This window comes from Protopterus annectens, chromosome 17.part0, assembly GCF_019279795.1.
Source record: "Protopterus annectens isolate FY-2018-M chromosome 17.part0, PAN1.0, whole genome shotgun sequence".
NCBI lineage: Eukaryota > Metazoa > Chordata > Ceratodontiformes > Protopteridae > Protopterus > Protopterus annectens.
Window position 1 is genome coordinate 13,084,277 of NC_056751.1, and position 23,576 is coordinate 13,107,852.

The following is a 23,576-nucleotide window of genomic DNA, read 5'->3' on the forward strand; positions in this document are numbered from 1 at the left end:
GACCACAAACTAATCACCCTGGATATACATATCCCACCTCCACCCCCAGCACAAAAGACCACAGTGAAAAACTTCTCAAAAGAAGACTTCACTCTTCTTAAGAAGGAGATGGTATCCTTTAAGCCCACTGTGCCAGTGGATACCACATCCAGCAATGCCGAATCCTTCACAAATGCTTTCTATGGACATATCCAAGAATGCATGGATCATGCAATCCCAAACAAATCCAAGTCCCTCTCCACCAAATGTAAGTGTCCTGTCTGGTGGACCTCAGCCATAAACAAATTGTATAACAAAAGAAGGAAGCTACTGCACGTCAGAGCGAAATCCCATGAAGGGAAGACGTCTCTGATCAACATTAGCAGAAAACTACGTTCTCTCATAAAAACATCCAAGGCAAACTTTGAGAGAAAAATCACTAAGGACACTAAAGATAACTACAAAGCCTTCTTCAGTTATGTTAGAAACCTGGGCGGAAACCCTCAGATATGCTCAGAGTTGGTTCACAACAACAAAAAATAGACTGAACCCACAGATATTGCTAACATTCTGGCTGACAGGTTCAGTGCAAATTTCTCGCCTCCTTCACCCCCAAAAGAAGAAATACTTATCCCAGCTGAATGTAATCTCCCTGTCATCTCAGATGTCCAAGTGAGAACCGCCCTAAACAAAGCAAAAAACACAGCATCAATGGGACCTGACGGTATCCCGGGGTGCGTGTTACATGAACTCCAAGAGGAGCTAAACCCACACATAAAAATGCTATTTAACCTTAGCCTTACTTCGGGATATGAACCTGTACACTGGTGTACAGCAACAGTGGTCCCACTCCACAAGGGGGGTGCCTCTACAGACCCTGGAAACTACTGCCCCATAAGCTTAACTAGCCTGGTCTGCAAAGCCATGGAAAGAATCATTATGGAGCTCATAAACAGAGACATAGGGGACCTACAGACACTTGACCCCACCCAGTTCGGCTTTGTGAAGGGCAGATCCTGCCTTTTAAATCTGGTTGACTTTTTCGAAACAGTCACTAGAGCCATTGATGAGGGCAAAGCAGTCCATACAGCATACCTGGATTTGGCTAAAGCCTTCGACACAATACCCCACTCAGGCATCATAGATAAGCTAAACAGCTTAAAAGTAAACCCCTATGTCACTAGATGGGTTGCAAACTGGCTAAAGGACAGAACCCATAAAGTTAAAATTGCTGGAGCAATGTCAGACTCAAAGCCGGTCACAAGTGGTGTCCCACAGGGATCTGTCCTGGGACCCCTCTTGTTCGGCATTTATTTCTCAGATGTTAAAGCAAACATGGGAGGGCTGTGGCTGACAAAGTTCGCAGATGACTGTAAACTAGGAGCCATAGTCGATACACCAGCAGACACACACATCCTACAAAAAGGCCTCACTGAAACGGACAACTGGTGCCGTAGTCACGGCCTTAAACTAAATGCCAAAAAATGTATAGTCATCCCTTTGGAAAAACAAAGTATCCACAAATTATCACATAGACAGCAACCCACTGAGTACGGAAAAAGTAATCAGAGACCTGGGGACCCAAGTAGACGGCGACCTCTCATTTGACACCCACATTGCCAAAGTGGTTAGAAAAACATTCTACCTTGCACACCTCATCATGAAGGGATTCACATCCAGATCCAAGGATGTCATTGTACCCCTATATTCCTCCCTCATCAGACCCATGATTGAGTACAATGCCCCATTTGGTATGTACCTCACCCGGCACTTGCAACAGCTGGAGAGACCACAGAAGTACCTCACCAAAAGGATCAAGGGTCTCCAACATATGTCTTATTCAGCCAGACTAAAAAAACTTCAGCTCTATTCAGTGGCATACCGCCTGCTCAGGGGTGATCTCTGCCTGACGTACAAGGCCATGTCCAATCAGGATTTGATGGACATGCTCCACCTCAAAAAATCCAAATCCATCAGGACCACGAGAGCTAAAGACTTAAACCTCGGCACAAGTATGAATAGGACATGCTGGAGGGATAGATTCATAACCCAGAGGCTTCCCATGCTCTGGAATAGGATCCCAGTTCGTATTAGGCAGAGCCCCTCACTGACTCTCTTCAAGAGAAATCTTGATGAGTGGATGGGAGATCGAAAGTTTACCCCAGGGGTCACATCTGTGTCACTGCTAGACAGGGGCACAGTAAACTAATTCTATTATATAAGGGGACCTTCATTGTGTCACTACTAGACAGAGGCACAGTATTCTAGATTTATTCTGTACATTTTTGTACCATTTCATGGGGTGGCAAAAGCCACATCACTATGGCTAGGCTTACAAATGCCCCAGGGCAGATAGCCTAGTATTATACTATGAAACTATAAAACTATGAAACAATGATAACCATGGGAAATAATTTGTGTAAACTGCAAATCCTGTCTGTGTATCACATCTGTATGCTGTTTTGTCTGTCTATCACATCTGTATGCTGTTTTACAGAGGATTTCTTGTGGATATGAGATAGTGATGACAGCTGAACTGTTTCATTTTTTCCCTCTGTCTCTCCCTGTCTGTGTGGATTCCTAGGGTTAAAGTCCATCCTAGTGCATGTGACTGGTAATTCAAATGGTAACTGTACATTCTGTGCCACCAGATTAACTCTGATCACATCTGCAATTAAAATTGTGAATATCATTCATATATGTGGTAATGCAGAAATCCTGTTTTGGCTATCTAGTATTACATATTTTACACAGATGGACCAAAATCATTGAATGCGCCACCTAGATTAAATAATCTACTACTATGGTTGTGGACTGATATACAACTGTACACTCTTGGACACAAACAATAACTAAGACTGCCCTGAGAAACTGCATGCCATATACAGATTACAGAATGCATTAGCTTTGTCCTTAACAATTAACATCATTCATACGGCTTAACTATATCCTGGGCAGTAAGAATGAAGTGTTAAGGGTTAAACATCATTTCAGAGAATTAAAGCCACCAAGGTGAACCTAATATATATTTCTTAACAATACTCCTGTGTACATTACAGCCTGCAAACATTGTCTAGAAAAATCCATTGACTTATGTGAGAGTGTGTGTCTTATGGCATAGAGTCTGTGTGTTTAGTGCTGACCTTGCATAAACCTACTGCAGAGAGAAAATGCTGCCATGTCAAGATACGCATTATCAACTTATTGCATAAAGTCTCATAATAAATTAAACAAAAGTGACTTCCTGTAATATCAATCATGCACAACCACCTACCTGCTTTTTCATTCATCCGTTGTTGAACAGATTGGTTCAATATGCTAGCAAATGATAAAGATATTACATTCAAATATTTTGTTCAGCAAACATTACATAGTACAGGAAGAAACCTATCTATGTCAAACAGAGCTCCTCATTAGCACTCTTCAAGAATGATTGGATGAGAAATAGGAAATTCACCCCAGGGATCACTTCTGTGGCTCTGCTCGACAGGGGCACAGGAAAATAATTTTCTTGGGTGGCGAAAGCCAGGGTACCTTTTTGGCTAGGCTTATATAGGCCCTAGGGCTAATAGCCTAGTACCTACCTGTACACCTAAAACACATTTTAACAACATGGTAAAAAGGAGTGTCTCATCAAATGTCAACCGCTCATAATACCAAAGTAAGAAAGAACAATCACTTAAGTCTGAAACTAAAATGATCAAAAATAAAATAAAACTATTTTTTTTTTGCAGGGCACCAGGGCCCTCTGCACTCTTCACATTTCCTGCTGATTATATATACCAACTCCAAAATCGTATGACAGCAGAGTAATGACAAAGTCTCTGTCCCTGCTGTACCACGACTTTATACAAGTGGCTGCTGGCTACAACTCCATTTTAAAGAATGTTTGCTCGTATTTACAGCCACAAAAAGTGTTCACTCATATTAGCATTTGCTACATTGACCTGCAATCAAATAAAGATGGTTAACATAGAACCTAACCTTGGAAATGACGTAGGTAAATTATGAAAGTTAAGTCAGATAAAGGCATTTACTGTACAGCATATAATTAGAAAATCAAATATTATGATGTACTTAGTGTCTATAGAGGCAAGAGTACATCACCTAAAAGGTATAAAGAGCTACATTAATCCAGATGTAATTCATCTAGTTTCAAACTGTTTCATTACATCCTTTTGGATTTTTTTCTGTGTATTAGTATTATGGTTAACTACAAACAGTCACCATTTCTTGAACCACTTGCAATAGCATATTTATGTTTGTCCTTCGAATAAGAGAAAGATACCATAAATGTACGTAAAATATAACACACAAAGTTTATAATGTAGTTGTTCTTCCTTTAAAGCATATAACAAATATGCTAGCAAATACTTATCTGCCAATAAAAAACCTGTAAATGCCAATAAAAAACAAAAGTCTGTCTTGCCAAGTGTAATGTAGACTGGGTCAGGAAGCTAATGTTTTTGGAATAAAACAGTGCTCTATAATTAGACATTAGTATAACAGCATCCATTACAGGCCAAGTACATTGCATTACTTATTTTAATGTATCACTAAGTTTTCGTCAGGGCCTGAGAGACTTCTGAAATAGATGATATGAATTCATTGTCTGTGAGAACCTTCATAATAGGCTACTTAAGAAGTCTAAAAGTAAATGCACATTATGACATCAATGCAGCACGAAGTGCCATGTTCCACATCCATGAAATTTGGGATTGATATTAGAAATATATGATGTTGTACACATTGCTTATTTAAAATTTTTATTTAGGTTATTATTCTACTCGGTTATCAGTGCTATTTCATGCAAAACAGAGATCATATTTTTATAAAAAACAATAAAAATGCATAATTTTCTTAAATCATTAAATGGATTAAAATGTCATCAAAGTGAAGTGGGAGAACACTGACAGGTATTATGAAGAAAAATACTACACAAATTTTAATCTATTTGAATTCCTCTATTTATTTAATATTACTTTTGCTAAACTGAAACAAATGGTGAAGAACATTATTTCACAGGGTGGAGCAGTGGTGCAGACTTAGTGTTGCTGACTTACAAAATTTGGTTATTTTGCTCGTTTCTTAGCTGGGCTGCCTTCTGTGTGGAATCTATATATCCTACTTGTGTCTTCACAGGCTTTCTGCAGGTGATCCATCAAGCCAAAGACATGCCATAAGTGAACTGGAAATCTCTTAAATTGCCCACAGGTGCATGTACCATGTGAAACTGTGTGCGTGTGTGTTTGCTTGTGTGTGTGCATGTGTGCACGTGCACACATCCAAATCCCTTGATAGGTCGGTGCCCTTGCTCAGGATGAGTTTATCTGCTTTCTGCCCACTAAGTACTTTACTAAACTTCAGCTGTACTGCATTCCTACAGTGTATTAAGCAGGTAATAGAAGAATGAATGAAAGAGTGAATAAGTGATTGAATCAATCCATTCACTGAGAAAGTCTTGCATTTTGCCAAAGATTTAGTGCTGATACAGCTACAGCTTTCTTTATACAGCACTCATTGTTTGTAATGTGCTTTATTCTTATCAGCTGTATCAAAATAATGCAGAGGAATTACCATAATGAAAAGAAAATGGAGTCTAAAGATTTCTACTGTAAATTATAAAAAATCTGAAAAGAAAAATGGAATGTTCTTATTTCAATAATTGTAATGCATTCTTTTACTTCCAATATATTCTTTTACTTCCATGGAGATTAGAGATTTATAGGATTACCATCAGATGGATTAGGAAGAGAAATGACTAGAACCCAAGCTGTTCAAGAAAATGCATGTGTCAAAATGATACTGGTTGACATTGTTTCACCAAGAGCCTTTGCATCTCCTTACTTATACACTGTTCAAAGACATTGACTTAGTAATGGTTATGGTGGAACTGTGCTTCGGCAACCTCTTACTTATATACTGTTCCGAGACCCCCCCCCAGTAATGGGTATGGTGGGGCTGTGCCTTGGCACCCCCTTACTTATATACTGTTCAGAGATCCTCCCTCAGTAATGGTTATGGTGGAACTGTGCCTCGGCACCCTCTTACTTATATACTGTTCAGAGACCCTCCTTCAGTAATGGGTATGGTGGGGCTGTGCCTTGGCACCCCCTTACTTATATACTGGTCAGAGACCCCCCCCCAGTAATGGGTATGGTGGGGCTGTGCCTTGGCACCCCCTTACTTATATACTGTTCAGAGATCCTCCCTCAGTAATGGTTATGGTGGAACCGTGCCTCGGCACCCTCTTACTTATATACTGTTCAGAGACCCTCCCTCAGTAATGGGTATGGTGGGGCTGTGCCTTGGCACCCCCTTACTTATATACTGTTCAGAGACCCTCCCTCAGTAATGGTTATGGTGGAACTGTGCCTCAGCACCCTCTTACTTATATACTGTTCAGAGACCCTCCCTCAGTAATGGGTATGGTGGGGCTGTGCCTTGGCACCCCCTTACTTATATACTGTTCAGAGAGTCTCCCTCAGTAGTGGGTATGGTGGGACTGTGCCTTGGCACCCCCTTACATTTATACTGTTCAGAGACCCTCCCTCAGTAATGGTTGTGGTGGAACTGTGCCTTGGTACCCTCTTACATATATACTGTTCAGAGACCCTCCCTCAGTAATGGGTATGGTGGGGCTGTGCCTTGGCACCCCCTTACTTATATATACTGTTCAGAGACCCACCCTCAGTAATGGGTATGGTGGGGCTGTGCCTTGGCACCCCTTACTTATATACTGTTCAGAGACCCTCCCTCAGTAATGGGTATGATGGGGCTGTGCCTTGGCACCCACTTACTTGTATACTGTTCAGAGACCCTCCTTCAGTAATGGGTACAGTGCAGAACATGTGAGAGAGCCTTTAGCTGCATGGTGGCCTGTGCTTCTTCCTCAGGACAGCATGCAGGTCATATTGCTGCTTAACTGGCAACCGGTGGGGAAGCAGAAGCACACAAACACATGAGCCTCTGAAGTCTGTGCCTGTTAGATGTGTTAAGGCTAAATGCTGAGGTGGGAAACACAATCTCATGTAACACACTACATTTTATAGTGTCAGGAAGTCACAGAAAGAGTCCAGCCCATCCATGCTCAATTCCACAACTAGCAGGTCTTTTTCCCGCTCATGAGAAAATACATAGGTTCATAGGCTAATGACCACAAGGGCCTTTCTACACCTAGCTATGCATCCCAAATCTCTGACAAGTTGTGATACCCTTGATAAGTGTAAGCAGGGACTTGGGAGATGAAACATTTACAAGCTAGGGTTTGGGAGATTAACAATTTACAGGTTGCCTGTGTGCATTAGAGACATAGGTGCTAAACCATGGATGGATTTCCTGTTCCCCATCTAATTGTCCAGCTTGCACTTGAAATGGGTTAGGGAGGAACTCTGCTTCACATGGATGGGGAGCCAGCTCTAGAGATGGCGTAATCTCTGGGATACATACCTGTCTCTCCAGCAGGTCCTATTTATATCACAAGTAAGGCTTAAGTCTTTAGAACAGGTAATTCTGGTGCTGTTTGATTTACAGGTATGCAGGAGATCCAGAGTGGGGTCTGACAATCCCTGTATGTCAGGCATACAGCTCCCCTCAAAAATCTGTAGGATACAGAATACAGGGATAGAGCCTTATGATGGTCTGCATAGGACATTTTACTTAAGCCCTGTATTCTTTTAGTGAGGAACCTCTGTGGACGTTCCAGTTGTTGGATATGCCTGGTTAGGTACATACATAAGGGGGCATTGTACTCAATGATAGATCTGATGAATGCCAAACACAGTGGAACAATGACTTCCTTGGATTTAGATGCCATACTTTTGTTTATAAGTTGTGCAGCATAGAATGATTTCCTCACCACTGTAAACACATGATGATCAAAGGCTAAATTACTATCTATGTGCGTCCCTAAGTCCCCGACTACTGGGTTAGCTCTAACGGGTGTGTTGTCAATATGATAGTTACCAGGGGTGAATGGATTCCTGAAAGATACTGTTATGCATTTCTTAGCATTTAGCTTTAGTCCATGGCTCTGACACCAGTTGTTTATCTCTTTCAGCCCCTCCTGGAAAACATTTGTGTCAGTGTGGGATTCAATGACAGCTCCTAATTTGCAATCATCTGCAAATTTAGTCAGCCAGAGACCACTGGCATTGGCCTTGACTTCAGAGAAGTAAATGCCAAAAAGGAGCAGTCCAAGGACTGACCCCCTGAGGGACACCACTTGTGATTTGTGTCTTTGTAGAGGTGGACTCCCCAATTCTAACTTCCTGGGTCCTGTCTGTAAGCCAGTTGGCTATCCACCGGGGACATACAAATTTGTACCTAACCTCCTGAGTTTGTCAACAATGCCAGAGTGGGTTTTTGTGTCAAAAGTCTTGGCCAGGTCGAGGTAGGCAGTGTGAATCATTTGCCTCATCCATTGCTTTGTTGATCTTCTCAAAGAAGTCCACCAGGTTGAGTAGGCATAATCTGCCCTTGATGAAAAAAAACTGGGTTGGGTCCAGTGTCTGGAGGTTTACTATATCACTATTGATCATTTCCATGATAATTCTTTCCATGGCTTTACATATAAGACTTATAGTTTCCAGGGTCAGTAGATGGTCCATCTTTGTGCAGAGGGATGACTGTTGCTGTTCTCCATTCATGAGGCATGAAGCCTGTTTGGAGGCTATAGTTAAATAGCAATTCCAGAGGCCCTGATGGGTCATGTTTCATGATATTTAGAAGGCATCCTGGGATATTGTCTGGGACCATTGATGCAGTGTTCTTGACCTTAGAAAGAGCATTAAGGACCTGTTCCCCTGGTGATAGCAAGGGGTGTTATAGTTTGATGAGAGTGCTTTTATCCTGCTGGGTGCTGCACCTCCTAATTTTTGCCATGATTTTTTTCTTAATGTTATACAGCCTACTGATTTTGTGATTCCACCAACGTGGCTTGTTTTCTTTTTAGTTAGTTCTGCACTTCTTGATAGGTACAGCTGCTTCTATGCAGCTACTAACATGCTTTACAGGGTTTCTCTGAACAGTTTTGCATAGGCAGGGTTTCTCAGGGTTTATAGGGCTTGTAATTTTGCCAGGTTATCACTTAATAGTAGGAGGTTAGTCTTACTGTCATTCCCAAATATTCCAGGTTTAGCTGGGGGTCCAGGTTTTGTTTTTACTTCAAAAGAGACCATTTTGTGGTATGACCTTACCAGGGAAGACAATACAAGTAGGGGGTGTGCAGCACTCTCTCATATTAGTAAGGACTAGCTCCAGTATGGCTACACCCCGGTTGATGTACTGACTATATGGTTCAGGGAGTTTGTGTTTACAAAATCCAGGAATCTCTGTGCCTGTATGTTTGGTGTCGTATAGAATTCCCAGTTAAATACTGGGGTAATTAAAGTTGCCCATGATTATGGTATTGGGTTGGATGGTGTTTGTAATATGTTTCAATATATGGTATGGTCTCCCTGGGTCATAGAGGGGGACCTATAGCTGGTAAGGAAGTGGTATTGGATTTTACCTATGGTGATTTGAACATGGAGCAGCTCAAGTGCATTGTCCTGTTGGACCAGCCTTGAGGTATATTTATTTCTTATGTAAACAGAGACACCTCCAGCTTTAGTCCCTGTTTGTGTAGTAGCCTGTCTAAATGTCTGGAAGGCATTATAACCTTGCACTGTTGGTGTGTTCTCCGTGGCTTTAAACCATGCCTCAGTGACCACACAGACATCAGCATTCTCTAGGGTGAAGAGAGCTTCTAGGGAGTGGAGTTTCTTGTTTAGACTCCTAGCATTGAGCAGTAATACCTTGAGATTTTCTTTGTTTTGATTTGCTATGTCAGAAGTACTTTCAGTTTGGCATTGCCTAACAAAGGTACTATGGGAGAAGATAATGTTTTAGCTAATATTCAAAAGCCTAGATGGGGAAGTGCAGGTCATCCCTGGCAAAGCAGCGTGGTCTGTTGACCATCTCTTTCCAAGCTGACAAATATTGCACCCCCATAGAATGACAACAGAAACTAAGTCAATTATTAAAGTCAATCATCTTTTGTTCATTTTGTTGCATCATCCTCGGAGAAGGTAAATGCTGCTCAATATGGGATACGTACTATTAATAGCAGGCAGCTGGTGTGGCAGATGAAGGACTGAGGGCGAGCAGAAGTAGGAAGTTTTAAAGGCAACATTAAAAAAAGAAAAGGAAATATTTCTACAAGACTTTGCCTACATTTATTTGTTTCTTTATTCAAGCTATTTTCTGCTCAGTTATGCTGAAGGTACCTACAAAAAATGACACCAGGTGTCTGTCATATGTAGACACAGTATATAAGAAATTCAAATTCAACTTCAAATAATGCTGCAAGCAACACTGAAGCAGTGCATTGTTTTAATTGCTTGGCTTGAAAGTACTATTATTGCTGTTGAATGTGTGTGGGTGGGTGTGTGTGTGTGTGTGTGTGTGTGTGTGTGTGTGTGTGTGTGTGTGTGTGTGTGTGTGTGTGTGTGTGTGTGGGTGGGTGTGTGGGTGGGTGGGTGTGTGTGTCTGTATGTGGGTGCATGTGTGTGTGCATGCATGCGTGTGTCTGTAAACGAGGTGAGTGGGTGTTTGTGTATGTGAGGGCATGTTGTCATGTAATAAGAATGACTATGGGGGTCGCAGCCAGTAAAAATAAAAGGACCTAGATGAAAACAATCTGTTTTCTGGTTCCTTATCCACCTTAGCAAATAAGTGCACCTTCTACTTGCATAAATAACTGAATAATAATAAGGTCATTTGACAGCTCTTGAACTAGAAACAGCAGACATAGCGGCAAAAAACAATGAAAGACCACACCTGAAAACATAACCAGAGCTGTAAGCATTATTTAAAATGCATCGCTTGTGTTTTTGTTTAAAATATATGGATTATTAATGGCAGAAAATTATTAAATAAAAGTTTTATGTCAGTTACATTAACAATTCAAAACCAGAATTCAAATAAAGCATTTTGGAAGACAAGTCACCTTGCCACGTGGTTTGCATTGTTTGATGTAGTGTGGTTTCCTGAAACCTGCATTACTGTTAAACCATTACAGTGGTGACACCATCATCAAAGCACTAATGTGCTTAAAATATACAGGTAAGAGAAGGACAGTCTGTTATTGGAGAGGAGTGTTCTGACTCCTAAATTGGAATAAACACCTTCATTGTTTGTACTCAATTCCTTAAGCAGTGCTAAACCCTTGCAAGTAGCAGATCTGTGACTTTCTTGACCAAATTAGTCATGTTGTGTGACTCTGACAAAAGCTAACTGGCTACCTGTTTCTTCCTGCCCTTAACTATATATTTCTATGCAAGGCCTTGCACTTCACCTTTTAACTTGTATACTCGTCACCATCTTTACTGTTTGTCCATTATGGTCATAACTAGATGGCCCCCTTGCTAAGAGCAGACACGAGTCTCCCTCCATGTAGTGGAGAAGACCTTCCTCAAAGTAGTTATATATAAACACCCCACAGTAATACATCAGAAACACCATTAGTCATGCTATATTCAGACTAAGCTATCAATTCATGTTACTGCTGTTGCTACGTCCTAGTCTTGGGTGGACCCAGGATAAGTATTTATCATAACTGAGATAGTGTCAGTCTCACCTACATAAAGCAGTGTCCTCAGCAGTCAGTACCAACCTAATCACACACTATTGCCCCCTTTCTGCCATACTTTCATATATCTCTAGGACAGATGCCCAGTTATTAATAATACTCCTCTCTCATAGAGCTAACCCTTCCTATTCACTTGCTCCTTGCATACACCTGCTTGATTAAAACTGTTTACTCAGACCTAATGAATTTCAGCAGCATAACAACTTGTTTACTACACCTTAGTATCTATTATGACTTAGAAAAAAAAATTCTGAAGCAGAACTGCAGAACAAGTGTTGCCCAACAATGTACTAATGTACAAGGAAAGCCTGGTGAAAATCAAGTCTCCTGCTTCATGGAAAGGTATTACACCACCACAAAGCCACACAGAAAAAAATGAAACTGCCACCATCTTTCTTCACAGTTGCCAAATACAGTCTTGTAGACATCACAGTCTTCTGCTTCTGTTTTATCTTTCCATTTTTTAAAGCTATGGATGGCAAGTGAAAAATCAGAGGTGACAGAGTACAGAAGCAGCAGCAGGAGTTACAAGGAGCTGCACTGACACAGACAAGCACACAGGCACTACAGCACATTCTATGTGCTCGCCTGTCTCATGGTAGCCAGATCATATTCAAAACAACAGCGCATTCTGTGTGCTCACCTGTCTCATGGTAGCCAAATCATATTCAAAACTACGGCATGTTCTGTGTGCTTACCTGTCTCATCATAGCCAGATCATATTCAAAACTACAAAACTACAATGCATTCTGTGTGCTCGCCTGTCTCATGCTGGCCAGATCATATTCAAAACTACAGTGCATTCTGTGTGCTCGCCTTGTCTCATGGTAGCCAGATCATATCAAATAGCCAGATCGTATTCAAAACTACAAAACTACATTGCATTCTGTGTGCTCACCTGTCTCATGGTAGCCAGATCATATTCAAAACTACAGTGCATTCTGTGTGCTCGCCTGTCTCGTGGTAGTCAGATCATATTCAAAACTACAGCGCAATCTGTGTGCTCACCTGTCGCATGGTAGCCAGATCATATTCAAATAGCCAGATCATCTTCAAAACTACAAAACTACAGCGCAATCTGTGTGCTCACCTGTTGCATGGTAGCCAGATCATATTCAAATAGCCAGATCATCTTCAAAACTACAAAACTACAGCGCAATCTGTGTGCTCACCTGTCTCATGGTAGCCAGATCATATTCAAAACTACAGCGCATTCTGTGTGCTCACCTGTCTTATGGTTACCAGATCATATTCAAAACTACAGCACATTCTGTGTGCTCACCTGTCTCATGGTAGCCAGATCATATTCACACTATCAGTTTGTAAAACCCTGTGTGTGTGTGTGCGTGTGTGTGTGTGTGTGTGTGTGTGTGTGTGTGTGTGTGTGTGTGTGTGTGTGTGTGTGTGTGTGTATATCTGTGTGTGTGTATATACTTAGGTGTGTGTGTTTTGAGTAAACGTTATTAGATCTTTAGATAACTTTTATATTTTTGATGCAAAATACTTCCTCCAGCAACAATTACATATCCTACCTCAACTTTGTAACATTAGTTGAAGGTACTATTTTGCATCAAAACTATAAAAATAAATAATATAAAAAAATAATAAAACTAATGTCAAACAACTACTAGACAGACCATTTTCTAGGTACCATAATATCCTCCAGGATGGGTATTACGAGGAAATAACTGAATTTCAAGGGGTGCTATGGACTTCTGCCTGTGATATTGTACCTCACAACATCCCTAAGTGGTGCCATTATTTCTGTGTAAGATATACCACGTTGGGCATTAATTCTAGTTACTTTGATTTCACTTCAGCTTGTGAAGTGCTTATGCAAATACTTAAAATGAGTGCATAATTATTGTTTTTAAGATATGGTATAATAACAATGCCTGATGACAGCCTTTCATCTACATTATTTTAAGCTATAATATAAATAATTATTGTAAATGTCTGACTGTGGACTCACATATCTGGAAAACTGTCAATGAAACTCTCTTATATGTAATATTGTTACATTTCTTAATACTGTATGATATGTGCTATGACTGAAATCAAAGTATTATAACCTTTCCTTATGTATTATAATCTGATGCTTTTTTGTAACATTTTGCTTGTCTTTTGCACAAAATGACATTGATGGAAAACTGTACCTGTTGCAGCCTACCTACCCAGTACATTTTAAAAAGTGAAGGAAGGCCACATCCATGGCCTTTTTCTAATGTAATAAGATGGCTACCCAGTGAAGGAACTCAGCTAGATTGCTGTGGCATAGCATTCCTATTGGAAACCCATGGTTCCTTGGAATCCTGCATTTCACAGGCATCTGGATGTTTTACATTTTTTCCTTCAAAACTGATTCCTTATTTTCAATGAGTAGTTTGTGAATATGCCACAAATGAAAGTTGTGACATGTCACCACTAAACATTGTGATGCATATTACTTGTTCAAAAGGAACCTTGACGATTGGATGGGAGATAGGAAATTCACCCCGGGGATCATGTCAGTCACCCTGCTAGACAGGGGTCCAGAGAAGTAAATACTGTGGGAAGAAATATCCAGGGAATTGTTATGGCTAGGCTTGCATAGGCCCTAGGGCCAATAGCCTAGTACCAACCTATGAACCTATGAATAGTTTTATAGCAAATACATTTTGCAGCTCAAAACACAGGCTTGTTAATGTAACTCTCTCAGGAAACCTTAACATTTCTGAATCTTCACTGATACATCCATACATCCATTGCAGTTTCTTACACTTCAGAAATTGGGGAACTGCATATTTTGTTTAACTCCAGGGTTTCCAAAGGTTGGGTTTCTACAGTTGTTGCGGTGAGTGATTGCTTGTACTAAACAGAAATGCCCCTTCCATAGGTCAAGAGTTATACATATAGTACTCACTTGGCATTTATTTCAAGGATATCTTTGATTTCATTCATTTGCTCCTTCCCAAAGTAGACTACAGTTAGGTAGACCCTCCCATCTTGTTGAATGCATACCTCCCTGTAAGGTAAAACAAAATGGTCAGATTAGCAGGTGCCAGAGACTACATGCACAGCAGTAATACAGATATCAGTTAGGAGAAGTTTAAAAATTAACATTGTGTGCACGGATATCCTCCACACAACAAATTCAGTTTCATTCCTCAAAATTAATGATCTGTACCAGTGGAAATATTAGATTATCCTGGAGTTAGCATGTTTTGTTTATGTTAAAACAGAATAAAAGCAACATCTTCATTAACTAAATAACATTGCTCAAAGAAGATTCTTCACAATTTGGGATTATCATTTGAGCCCAGGTCTCTCACAAAAACACATTTGCATTTTTTTCCTCAGGTCAGTCAATCAATGCCATGTTGATATTTCCTAAACACGAGTACATGTAAGTAAAAATATAGGAAATGAAAAAAATGATTGAATGGAGGATGCATGAGGAGCATATTTTGCAATGTTTGTTGTAGCAATATTATATTGAATATTGCTTTAGAGTGCAGAAACAAATCAAACCATTTATAATGCTCACAGAGGCATAAACCTCAGAGTTTTCATTTACACTGATTTATGCATCATCTTGCAGTGGAAAAGTTATCATCCTTCCTGGACTGGTTTGCTTTCTTAATCCCTACTCATTGCTGTGAGAGGTTCTGGTTCAGTCATAACCTCAAACAGGTCAAAGCGAGCATCAGGGAATGAGTGAATGGTGAGTATTTTACTCTATAGTATTTGGTAAGAATGAATTTAAAGTAAATTCAAACATTAGTGTAAACAATAAAAGGGGACTTGGTTTTTATCATGTATGGCCTTGTTGTTTGGTGTGATAGATGATCATAAGTTCCAGGGTGAATGTATCACTTCTCCTGGTTTGGATCATTAGCTTACTGTGGTGATCCTATATAAGAAAACCTAAAAAACACATGATTTGAGTCAAATGCAGCTATGGATACAGATGACCATGTAGCAGACAACATATACTGAGTTGTACAATGCTAATCCTGTATTGTGTGGTGCAACTGTTGATATACAGATTATAAAACACTGTACACTGAACTCTACACTAATACAGAATCCTGCATTGTGTGCTGCAACTGTTTGCGTGTGGCTCAAGAATTGGATTTCATTCTCCGTTTCTCGTTTGGACTTTTACTGGTTTGGAGTATAGTACCACCGCTTTTAATTTTGTTTGCGTGAGTGAAGCCATTGTCAGTGACAGTGCATTTCTGTTAAACAGGCTAACCTGTCATGACTCAAGGTGACCTCAGAGGTGAAGATCAAGTAGTAACAGGACACAGGGAGGACAGGTCAGTACATTAGGGCTATGGGAGATAAAGCAGCTTTCCCTGAAACAGGCAGCAGAATGAACATCCGTAATGTATGTACTCTGATACTGCTTAAAAGTGCAATGGTAATTCTCACGGAATTATTTTCCTAACAGAATGCATAGTGAAGTACTTTCCTCAACTAATTTCTATGTTACGTTCATTATTCTACCATTTTGAACTGTTCAATATTTCTAGAACTATATGACTGATTGATTGGCGCACTGTCCTACCATAATACTCACTGCCAATGAAAGTAAATGTTTTATTTATAATGCATGTGTGCCTAGAGGTTATTTTTGACTGCAACTAACAAAAGGCAGGCTATTTCTGAACCTTGTACCACCAGAACAGTGATATTCTTGGAGGTGGGAGGTAACCTGTACCTCTCATTCTTTTTGTTTTGGAAAAGTGATTACGTTTCCAGATCTCAGAGATGATATTAGACCCGGACAATAGCTCAGTTAAGATTAAGATGTTATGCAATTAATTTATAAAACCCATTATGGACGGGAATTACAACGCATCAGTTTTCATTGAGTGGTTCAGATTTTTATCAACATAGTTAATAAAACGGACTGTTAGCCTAAGAATGTCATTAGGTACCACAATCATGTCATATGAATCCAGTTTATTTATTTTTTTACTTTTTTACACAAACATTGATGACATTTTCTCTAATCCTGTGGAAGAAAAGATTAATGATACCTAATCATATAACTTGATTTACTATTCATTCAGAAAAACACACAAAATGACTTGTTCATCTTTAAAGATATTGCCAACTATCCCATCAATGATGTATGGCTAAGTAATTAAATATTAGCATTGTTGAATTGCACATTAAATAGAAAAAAATGCTGGATTAATTGCATGGCCCAAGGTGCATACATTGCACATTATGAAGAAAATACCAAACATGGGGCCTCCTAGGTCATGCATATTAGAATCTAAATCCAAGTACTAGAATTTGAAATAAAAAATATAAATTGTACTTCCACAAATTAAATGCTTCCATGAAAAAAGAGTAATAAACAAAATATTCAAAAAATAGTACAGCTTTATAAAAATGCAAACATTTATATACCTCCTCAAAACACTAATGATGACCTCATAAATTAGGAAACTGAAAGTGAATAAGTAGGTGCAAATATTAGAGTATATGTTATTATTAGTGTATGGTGGGTGCAAGCAATGTTTTTAGAAGTATTTCCAAATATTTTATTACAGGGTTGTGATTTATTTTTATTTTTAAAATTTTTTTTATGTTAATGAATTTTTATGTCAACAATTTTTGTATCACAGAGTTTAATGTGTAACTATTTGTAATTCTGATTATAAACAGATTTTGATTAGCTAATTTATGAGGTCATCATTAGTGTTTTGAGTAGGTATATAAATGTTTGCATTTTTATAAAGCTGTACGGTCTGATGAAGCCCTGGAGGTGAAAGCGCTTTCCGATTTTTTGTTAATAAAGGATTGATTTTTATACCCAATTAGTGTCTCTTTCTGCAATTTAGGATACTTTATTTTTGTTTCACATCAACTGCCGCTTTTATGTGCTGCCGTGGTTTGCTCCCGTGAATGAACTATTTTTTTTAAATCCAAGTACTGTCTACTTTTATAAAGAAACCATTTTTGTCATAATTCATTTTGCATTTAAATAAGAGCAAAAAACAGTGTTATTTTACTTACATCATTATATGATTTTTTTCCCTTCCACTTGCCAGCCTACTGTTTTCTTACTTAGTCAAGACTTTTCATTTCCACATTATTTCTGGCTAAGTAAAGTAAGTCAGATATTGGGTTTGTATTATTCAATTCTACTGTGCTGATGTAAAGACTTCCTGTCTCTTATTTTACACTCTATGGGGATGTAAGTTAATAGTAACCAAAAGCATAACTAATGTGGGCTTCTACACAGCTGCCAGATATCAATACTCAAGCCATGCATTTATTTACTAGCTGGATCACATGCTATACACTCAGTCTCTCCAAGTGTTATTCCAGTGCTGGGCTTGGCTTTGACCTCTCCCAGGGAAGTGGTACTCCTCACTTTTCCATTATTAGCTCTGTCCCTGTTAACTATAGCTTATTAAGAAATCTTTGCCACCATCACAAGCCAGCCTTGCTTTAACACTTTTACACCTATAGTACCTTCTAGTGTATATCCTACACACACACACACACACACACACACACACACACATACACACACACACACACACACACACACACACACACACACACACACACACACACACACACACACACACACACACAGCTTCTTGTGGCATCCTGACATTGTATGAAGTTGGCTTCCTTAACCACGTGACTTTGAAATTAATGAGAGAGAAAATGTGAAAGGGCAGGTTATGAGGTGCAACATGTTACAAAGGTTGCTTGTTTAAGGTGCATTGCAGTGGAGATATTAATCCTTGGATTTGCACTTATTATAGAGGCATCATGTAAAATATAGTGGGAGACAGAGAATATACACCAGTGTCAATGCATGATGCACTGCACTGGAGACCTTGCTAGCTGCTTTCCATTCTTTATGAAAGCATGTAAAACTTCTATTAATGCTACCAAATACAAGGAACATACAAACTGTTACATGTTCAGGACAATGTGGGTCACACCTTTTGTTTTTTAGTATTGCAGTGTTTTAAATTAAATGACAGAGGTGGTGATTTAGATAATTGTATTGAGAAAGCTGAAACTAAATGGACAGTTGGAATGAAAGCGCTAACCTTCTCTTATTATTAAACATTTGTGGATTTTATTGCCGTGCTTGCCCCAGTGATTTTTGCTTTATATTTATAACTATTCTCTTATGATGTTGCTAAAATATGGAACACACTCCCACCTGAACTCAGGCTACAAAGTCACATAAGCACCTTCAAGGGCCTTCTTAATTCACACCTCTATGCTAACCCTCTTTGTAACTGCAAAGACCCCCCCCTTGCAGACCCACTACTCCATATAAGTGACCCACTGTATGCCTCCAGTGCATACACTATATTCGCACCTGATATACTCACCTAATATGTATTTTTTTTTGTTGTAAATATTGCAAATAGGGGTTCTACTCCTGAGTATCTTATTGTTTGAGTATCGTTTTGTTTTACAAAATTGTTCTTGTACTTCTTTGTTTCTCTTACCTTGTATACCAGTTTTTTATTGTTATCTAAACCATGTATGTACTCTGTTAACTTCCTTGGAGCTTTTCTCCCCAGGACTCCACTAAAAACGGGCACTTCGTGTCCAGTTGGATTTATCCTGGTAAAATAATGTTAAAATAAAAATAATAATAAATATTACATGCCTCACAGTAACATGCTATCCCGTTCGATTCTCAGCTAGAGCGTCTTCTGTGTGGAGACATGCGTGAATGGGCGTACCTTCATTGAAGGTTATGCGTCAGAGCTGGCAACTCGGCACGTAAAAATCTGCTGCCAGTCATTAGCAGACCGGCGTTACGCTGTGGCGACCCCTAACCGGGAAAAGCCGAAAGACAACCACCATCGGCTGAAACATTAAGGAGGATGCTTATGAAAACTGTCACACAAACTTGGCACTGCAAGTTTACAGCTTTAGAGATACTGTGTTTTATTTACAGTATAAATTATGCATACATAAATAAATGTTCATATTTCTGAAAATATCTCAGAAAGCAAGCACCCAGAAAGGATTTGAGTGTTATCACATAAAAGTTCAGCCTGGTTACCAAAACAGCTATGGATACTGTCTCTCTAGGTTGCACAGTTTCCACAATATTTGCATAATAATGTACCATTGTGCTGATATAAAGACTTGAATGTGTTAATTTTTATCAGTAAAAGGAACAGTTTTTACTGAATAATGCCATTGTTTACACTTTTTAAACAACATATATTTTTCACGAGATGTTTACGTTTGTTTGCCTTATACCTTTAGCTTGCTTTTCCAAAAATGTTCACAGATGTCTGAAAGCTGCTTGTGGTATGGCATTCCACAGCTGGTAGTTGTGAATGAATTTGTACTTTTAATCTTTTTAAATTAGTTTTGGGCTTCTACAAAGTTTACTAATGGCAAGCTCTCAGATTCTCTAACATTACTCTTCTCTGTTTTGTGAACATATGCAAAAAATCAGTTTATGTGGTTCAGAAGACAGAGGCGTGATAGCAGCTACATGAACTGCAACTCTGAATATTAAGCTAATCATTTAAGTCAATCATTGTTTGTTTATATTGTGCTATCATCCTAGGTGAGAGTAGAATGCTGCTCACGGCTAGGGACATACCTGCCTGGGACACATATTCACAGAGCTCAATCATGTCTCCCTTCATATAGTCCAGTGAAGTACATCTCAACTCATTCATACCAACATAAACTATGCCAGAGTCATAATGGTACTTGCTGTTGAGAGACTTGAGTGTATGTGTGATCTGATGGATCCGAGCAACCGATAGACAGCTGATTGTAACCTTCTCCTTGTCCATCCTGGGGAGTGGGACATCTGTAGGTCTCACAATGAAGTCACCTATGACTAAAACATTTGTTTATGTGTGCTTTACCTTAAGGGCTTATTTGGTGTTTGTGTTTTAATATGTATTGAGTGCTGTAGGTGCTGTATTAAGTGTAGCATGTTTGTGTTTTGAAAGTCTTTGGTGTTTAAATAGGTTTCTGCCGAGTTCCTCCCCATATGATGGTTTATGTGTTGAGTGCATGGTTTGCGTAGGAGGTGTCCTATGTCAGCTGACAATCTGTTCAGTGTTACTGTTCTGTGCACGAAAGAGCAAGGATTCCAGATTCTTAGTGTAGATGCATTTCTCACAAATTCTACTTTGGTGATTTAGGAGTAGAGGGTTGTCAGCATACATGCAAATCAAAGAAATTGTGAAGGAAAACAGTACTGCTGAAATCAAAGCCATCTGGAAAAGAGAAATGTGCCTTTCTTAAGTAAGAAATGGCAGAAAATCTACATATAGTTACATGCAGACAGTTTATTGTGTTCTGAGGGGTAGCTAAATAAATAAATGTTATACTGCAGAATGACTGAGAAGAAAATGCAGATGTCACTGAAAAGTAGAACACAGCAATGTGGGATCAGGTTAATATCTGCAAGTGTTGGAGTAATATTGTTGGTTCTTTGTAGATATTGGTGGCTTAGATGAAACATAAGATGTAAGGTGAAGAGAAGAGATAAAGTATTTCAAACTGCAGTTCATGTCAGTGGAAAAAAAATAGGTATGGCTGATAGGAATAGCAGAAATGCTTTCCCGACATCAGTGAACATCTTGGATGGTATTAAAATAAATATATTCAAAGTGAAGTAATTTGTAAATCTATATTAAAAAGTGAAAGAAGTTTTCTTTTTGTACATGGAATGCAAACTTTTACTATTAACATTTTTTAATAAATATTCTCTGCGACCAGAAGAAAGGTTAAAAGTAGCTTTTGTCGTGCACATGGAAAAACAAATTCTCATTTCTCAACAAGAGTTCCCTGTGATCAGGAGGAATATTCTAGCAAACTGAAATGTGTCACAATATCAAAGCACAAATGGAAAAAGCCCATGATAAAGAAACAAAATGATTAAAATGGCATACCTCAGTGGGATAGCATAACTTAAATGGAAACAAAACATTACATGATGATGTTTAAACATACTGTAAACTCCCCCCAGCACCCCACACCTCCTTCCTCAAATATTCTAACACCATGGTCATACACCTTCTGAGAAAGGTTAAAAAAACAAACACTTCAAAAAACTTAACTCTTTCAGACTGTCATTCAGCTTTCCTGCCAGAATGAAAATGCAACCAAATGAGAGTGGTATCTCTAATCATGGCATAGGCATGCTCCCTAGCAAGTCTATGTGGTACAAACATGCAAATTACTTAAAATACAAGCACATGCAGAATGTGTCTATAACAAATAATATAGTACATTTGCATGACGTATGGAAATAATTATTTCTGTGACATTGAAATGGCACTGCTACATGTCTATGAAAAGTATGGACTATGAATTTACAGTATGTGATGAAGAATATGTCAAAGCAAATAGAAAGAAATACCTGAACATCTGCATAAACTGTCGAAACTTGTCTGCTCTTTTTGACAGAGGCACTATTATGTTGATCAGCATATTGGCTGTATTGATTTTCTCATTCTTTACTTTCATAATGGGTCCAAAGGGTCGAAACAGCACTACTCGATTTAACTCGTGGTTCTTCTCTCCTTTAAATGTCATATCATATACAGTACCTTTATCCCTCTCAGTTCTGTAGATACCTGTGGACATAAACAAGATAAAACCATCTCAACATTGGGGGAGAATTATCCAAAACATAGTAAACATTCCACAAAAAGCATGTGATTTGTTTGAGATGTATAAGCAAAACAAAAGTAAATTCTTTTTCTGCTGCTTAAATGCAGTGCTGAACATAACTTTGGGTGGATCAGGACTTACTGTAAATTACAGGAAGACCAGAATGACCACTTTAAATGACTCCACTTTAAGTGACTCCATCTTCAAAAGGATTTGTGTTTTTTTTGTTTTAATCAAGAAATTAAAAATGTGTTTCAGATGAATACACATTTAATGGAAGCCAGTTACTCACAAGCTAGCTGAAAGAATAATCATTTTCAAGCAGATGAATGATAATATTGCTTCCTCTGAACTGGTCACTGCAAAGGAGATATCTTTTCACCCCTACATTCCAGTAACCTTGGAGTTAATTCTAAAAACTGTATAGGTGTTTGAAGCATAGACACTTTCCCCTATGGGTGTCAGAGCTTTGCCTCTATTAGAAAGACAAATAAATAAAATCAGTCATCAAGTGCAGTTTCATGACATGGCTGCCAGTAAGAAAGTATTTTGCAAGTTGATTTCACTTTAATCGCAGGGATAAAGTACTGAATGATAGTGGAGAAGGTGCAAATATACATTGTAACTGTTTGTATCATTTTATACTGATTATAAGCTCATGTTAAATTTACTTATTTTGCTTTGAAGAAGACATCACGCACTTAGATTTCAAAAACAAATGTGTTCCTTCATAAGAAATTGTACTAGAAAACTGAATTAATGCATAATATATAAATAAATATATGCATGCATTTTGAGGTAGACAAATCTTTTTTCAGTAATCTCATTACAATAATTAATGGAAAAACTAAATCATTACAGCTTCCTTTATTGACAAATATCAATGAAGAATACAGCAGAAGCCCTCTTTTAAACTGTAAATAGAAATTTCCAATTTTAACATTGCATTTACAATATGGGCAAAACACTTAAGCTGATCTGCAAGTAATTAAGAACAGATCAGCATGGTAAATTACAGATCAGACACCAACCCCTCTAATATTGCTAATGTCCTACAAAAAGGTTTAATCATCATAAATGAGTGACTTTACAATAACAAACTTCTTGCAAACTTAATAAAACAGTGCTATCTGGAATACTACAAAATATCAAGAAATAAAATCCAGCATTTGGAGTATTGCCATAATTAACAAAGGCACAGATGAACACACCCAAGCCTACAAATACCTCATATTCTGTCTTGAAACTTCACTCAGTTTCCAACAACACATCCAATTAACTAAAATGAAAATACATAAATTCCTATTTTGGCAAGGAAGTTTTCATA

General features: G+C 38.6%; 1 protein-coding gene across 6 annotated transcripts in view; it reads right to left on the reverse strand.

The window, feature by feature from the left end:
- The window catches only part of CSGALNACT1 (chondroitin sulfate N-acetylgalactosaminyltransferase 1), a 981,568-nt gene that overhangs the window by 116,563 nt on the left and 841,429 nt on the right, over positions 1–23,576 (reverse strand). For all 6 annotated transcript variants that reach the window (XM_044059411.1, XM_044059415.1, XM_044059413.1 and 3 more), the window contains 2 exons: positions 21,996–22,212; positions 14,514–14,615 (listed from right to left, as the gene is read on the reverse strand). In XM_044059411.1, coding sequence (XP_043915346.1) covers positions 14,514–14,615; positions 21,996–22,212 — 319 coding nt within the window. The remainder of the gene's footprint in view (positions 1–14,513; positions 14,616–21,995; positions 22,213–23,576) is intronic.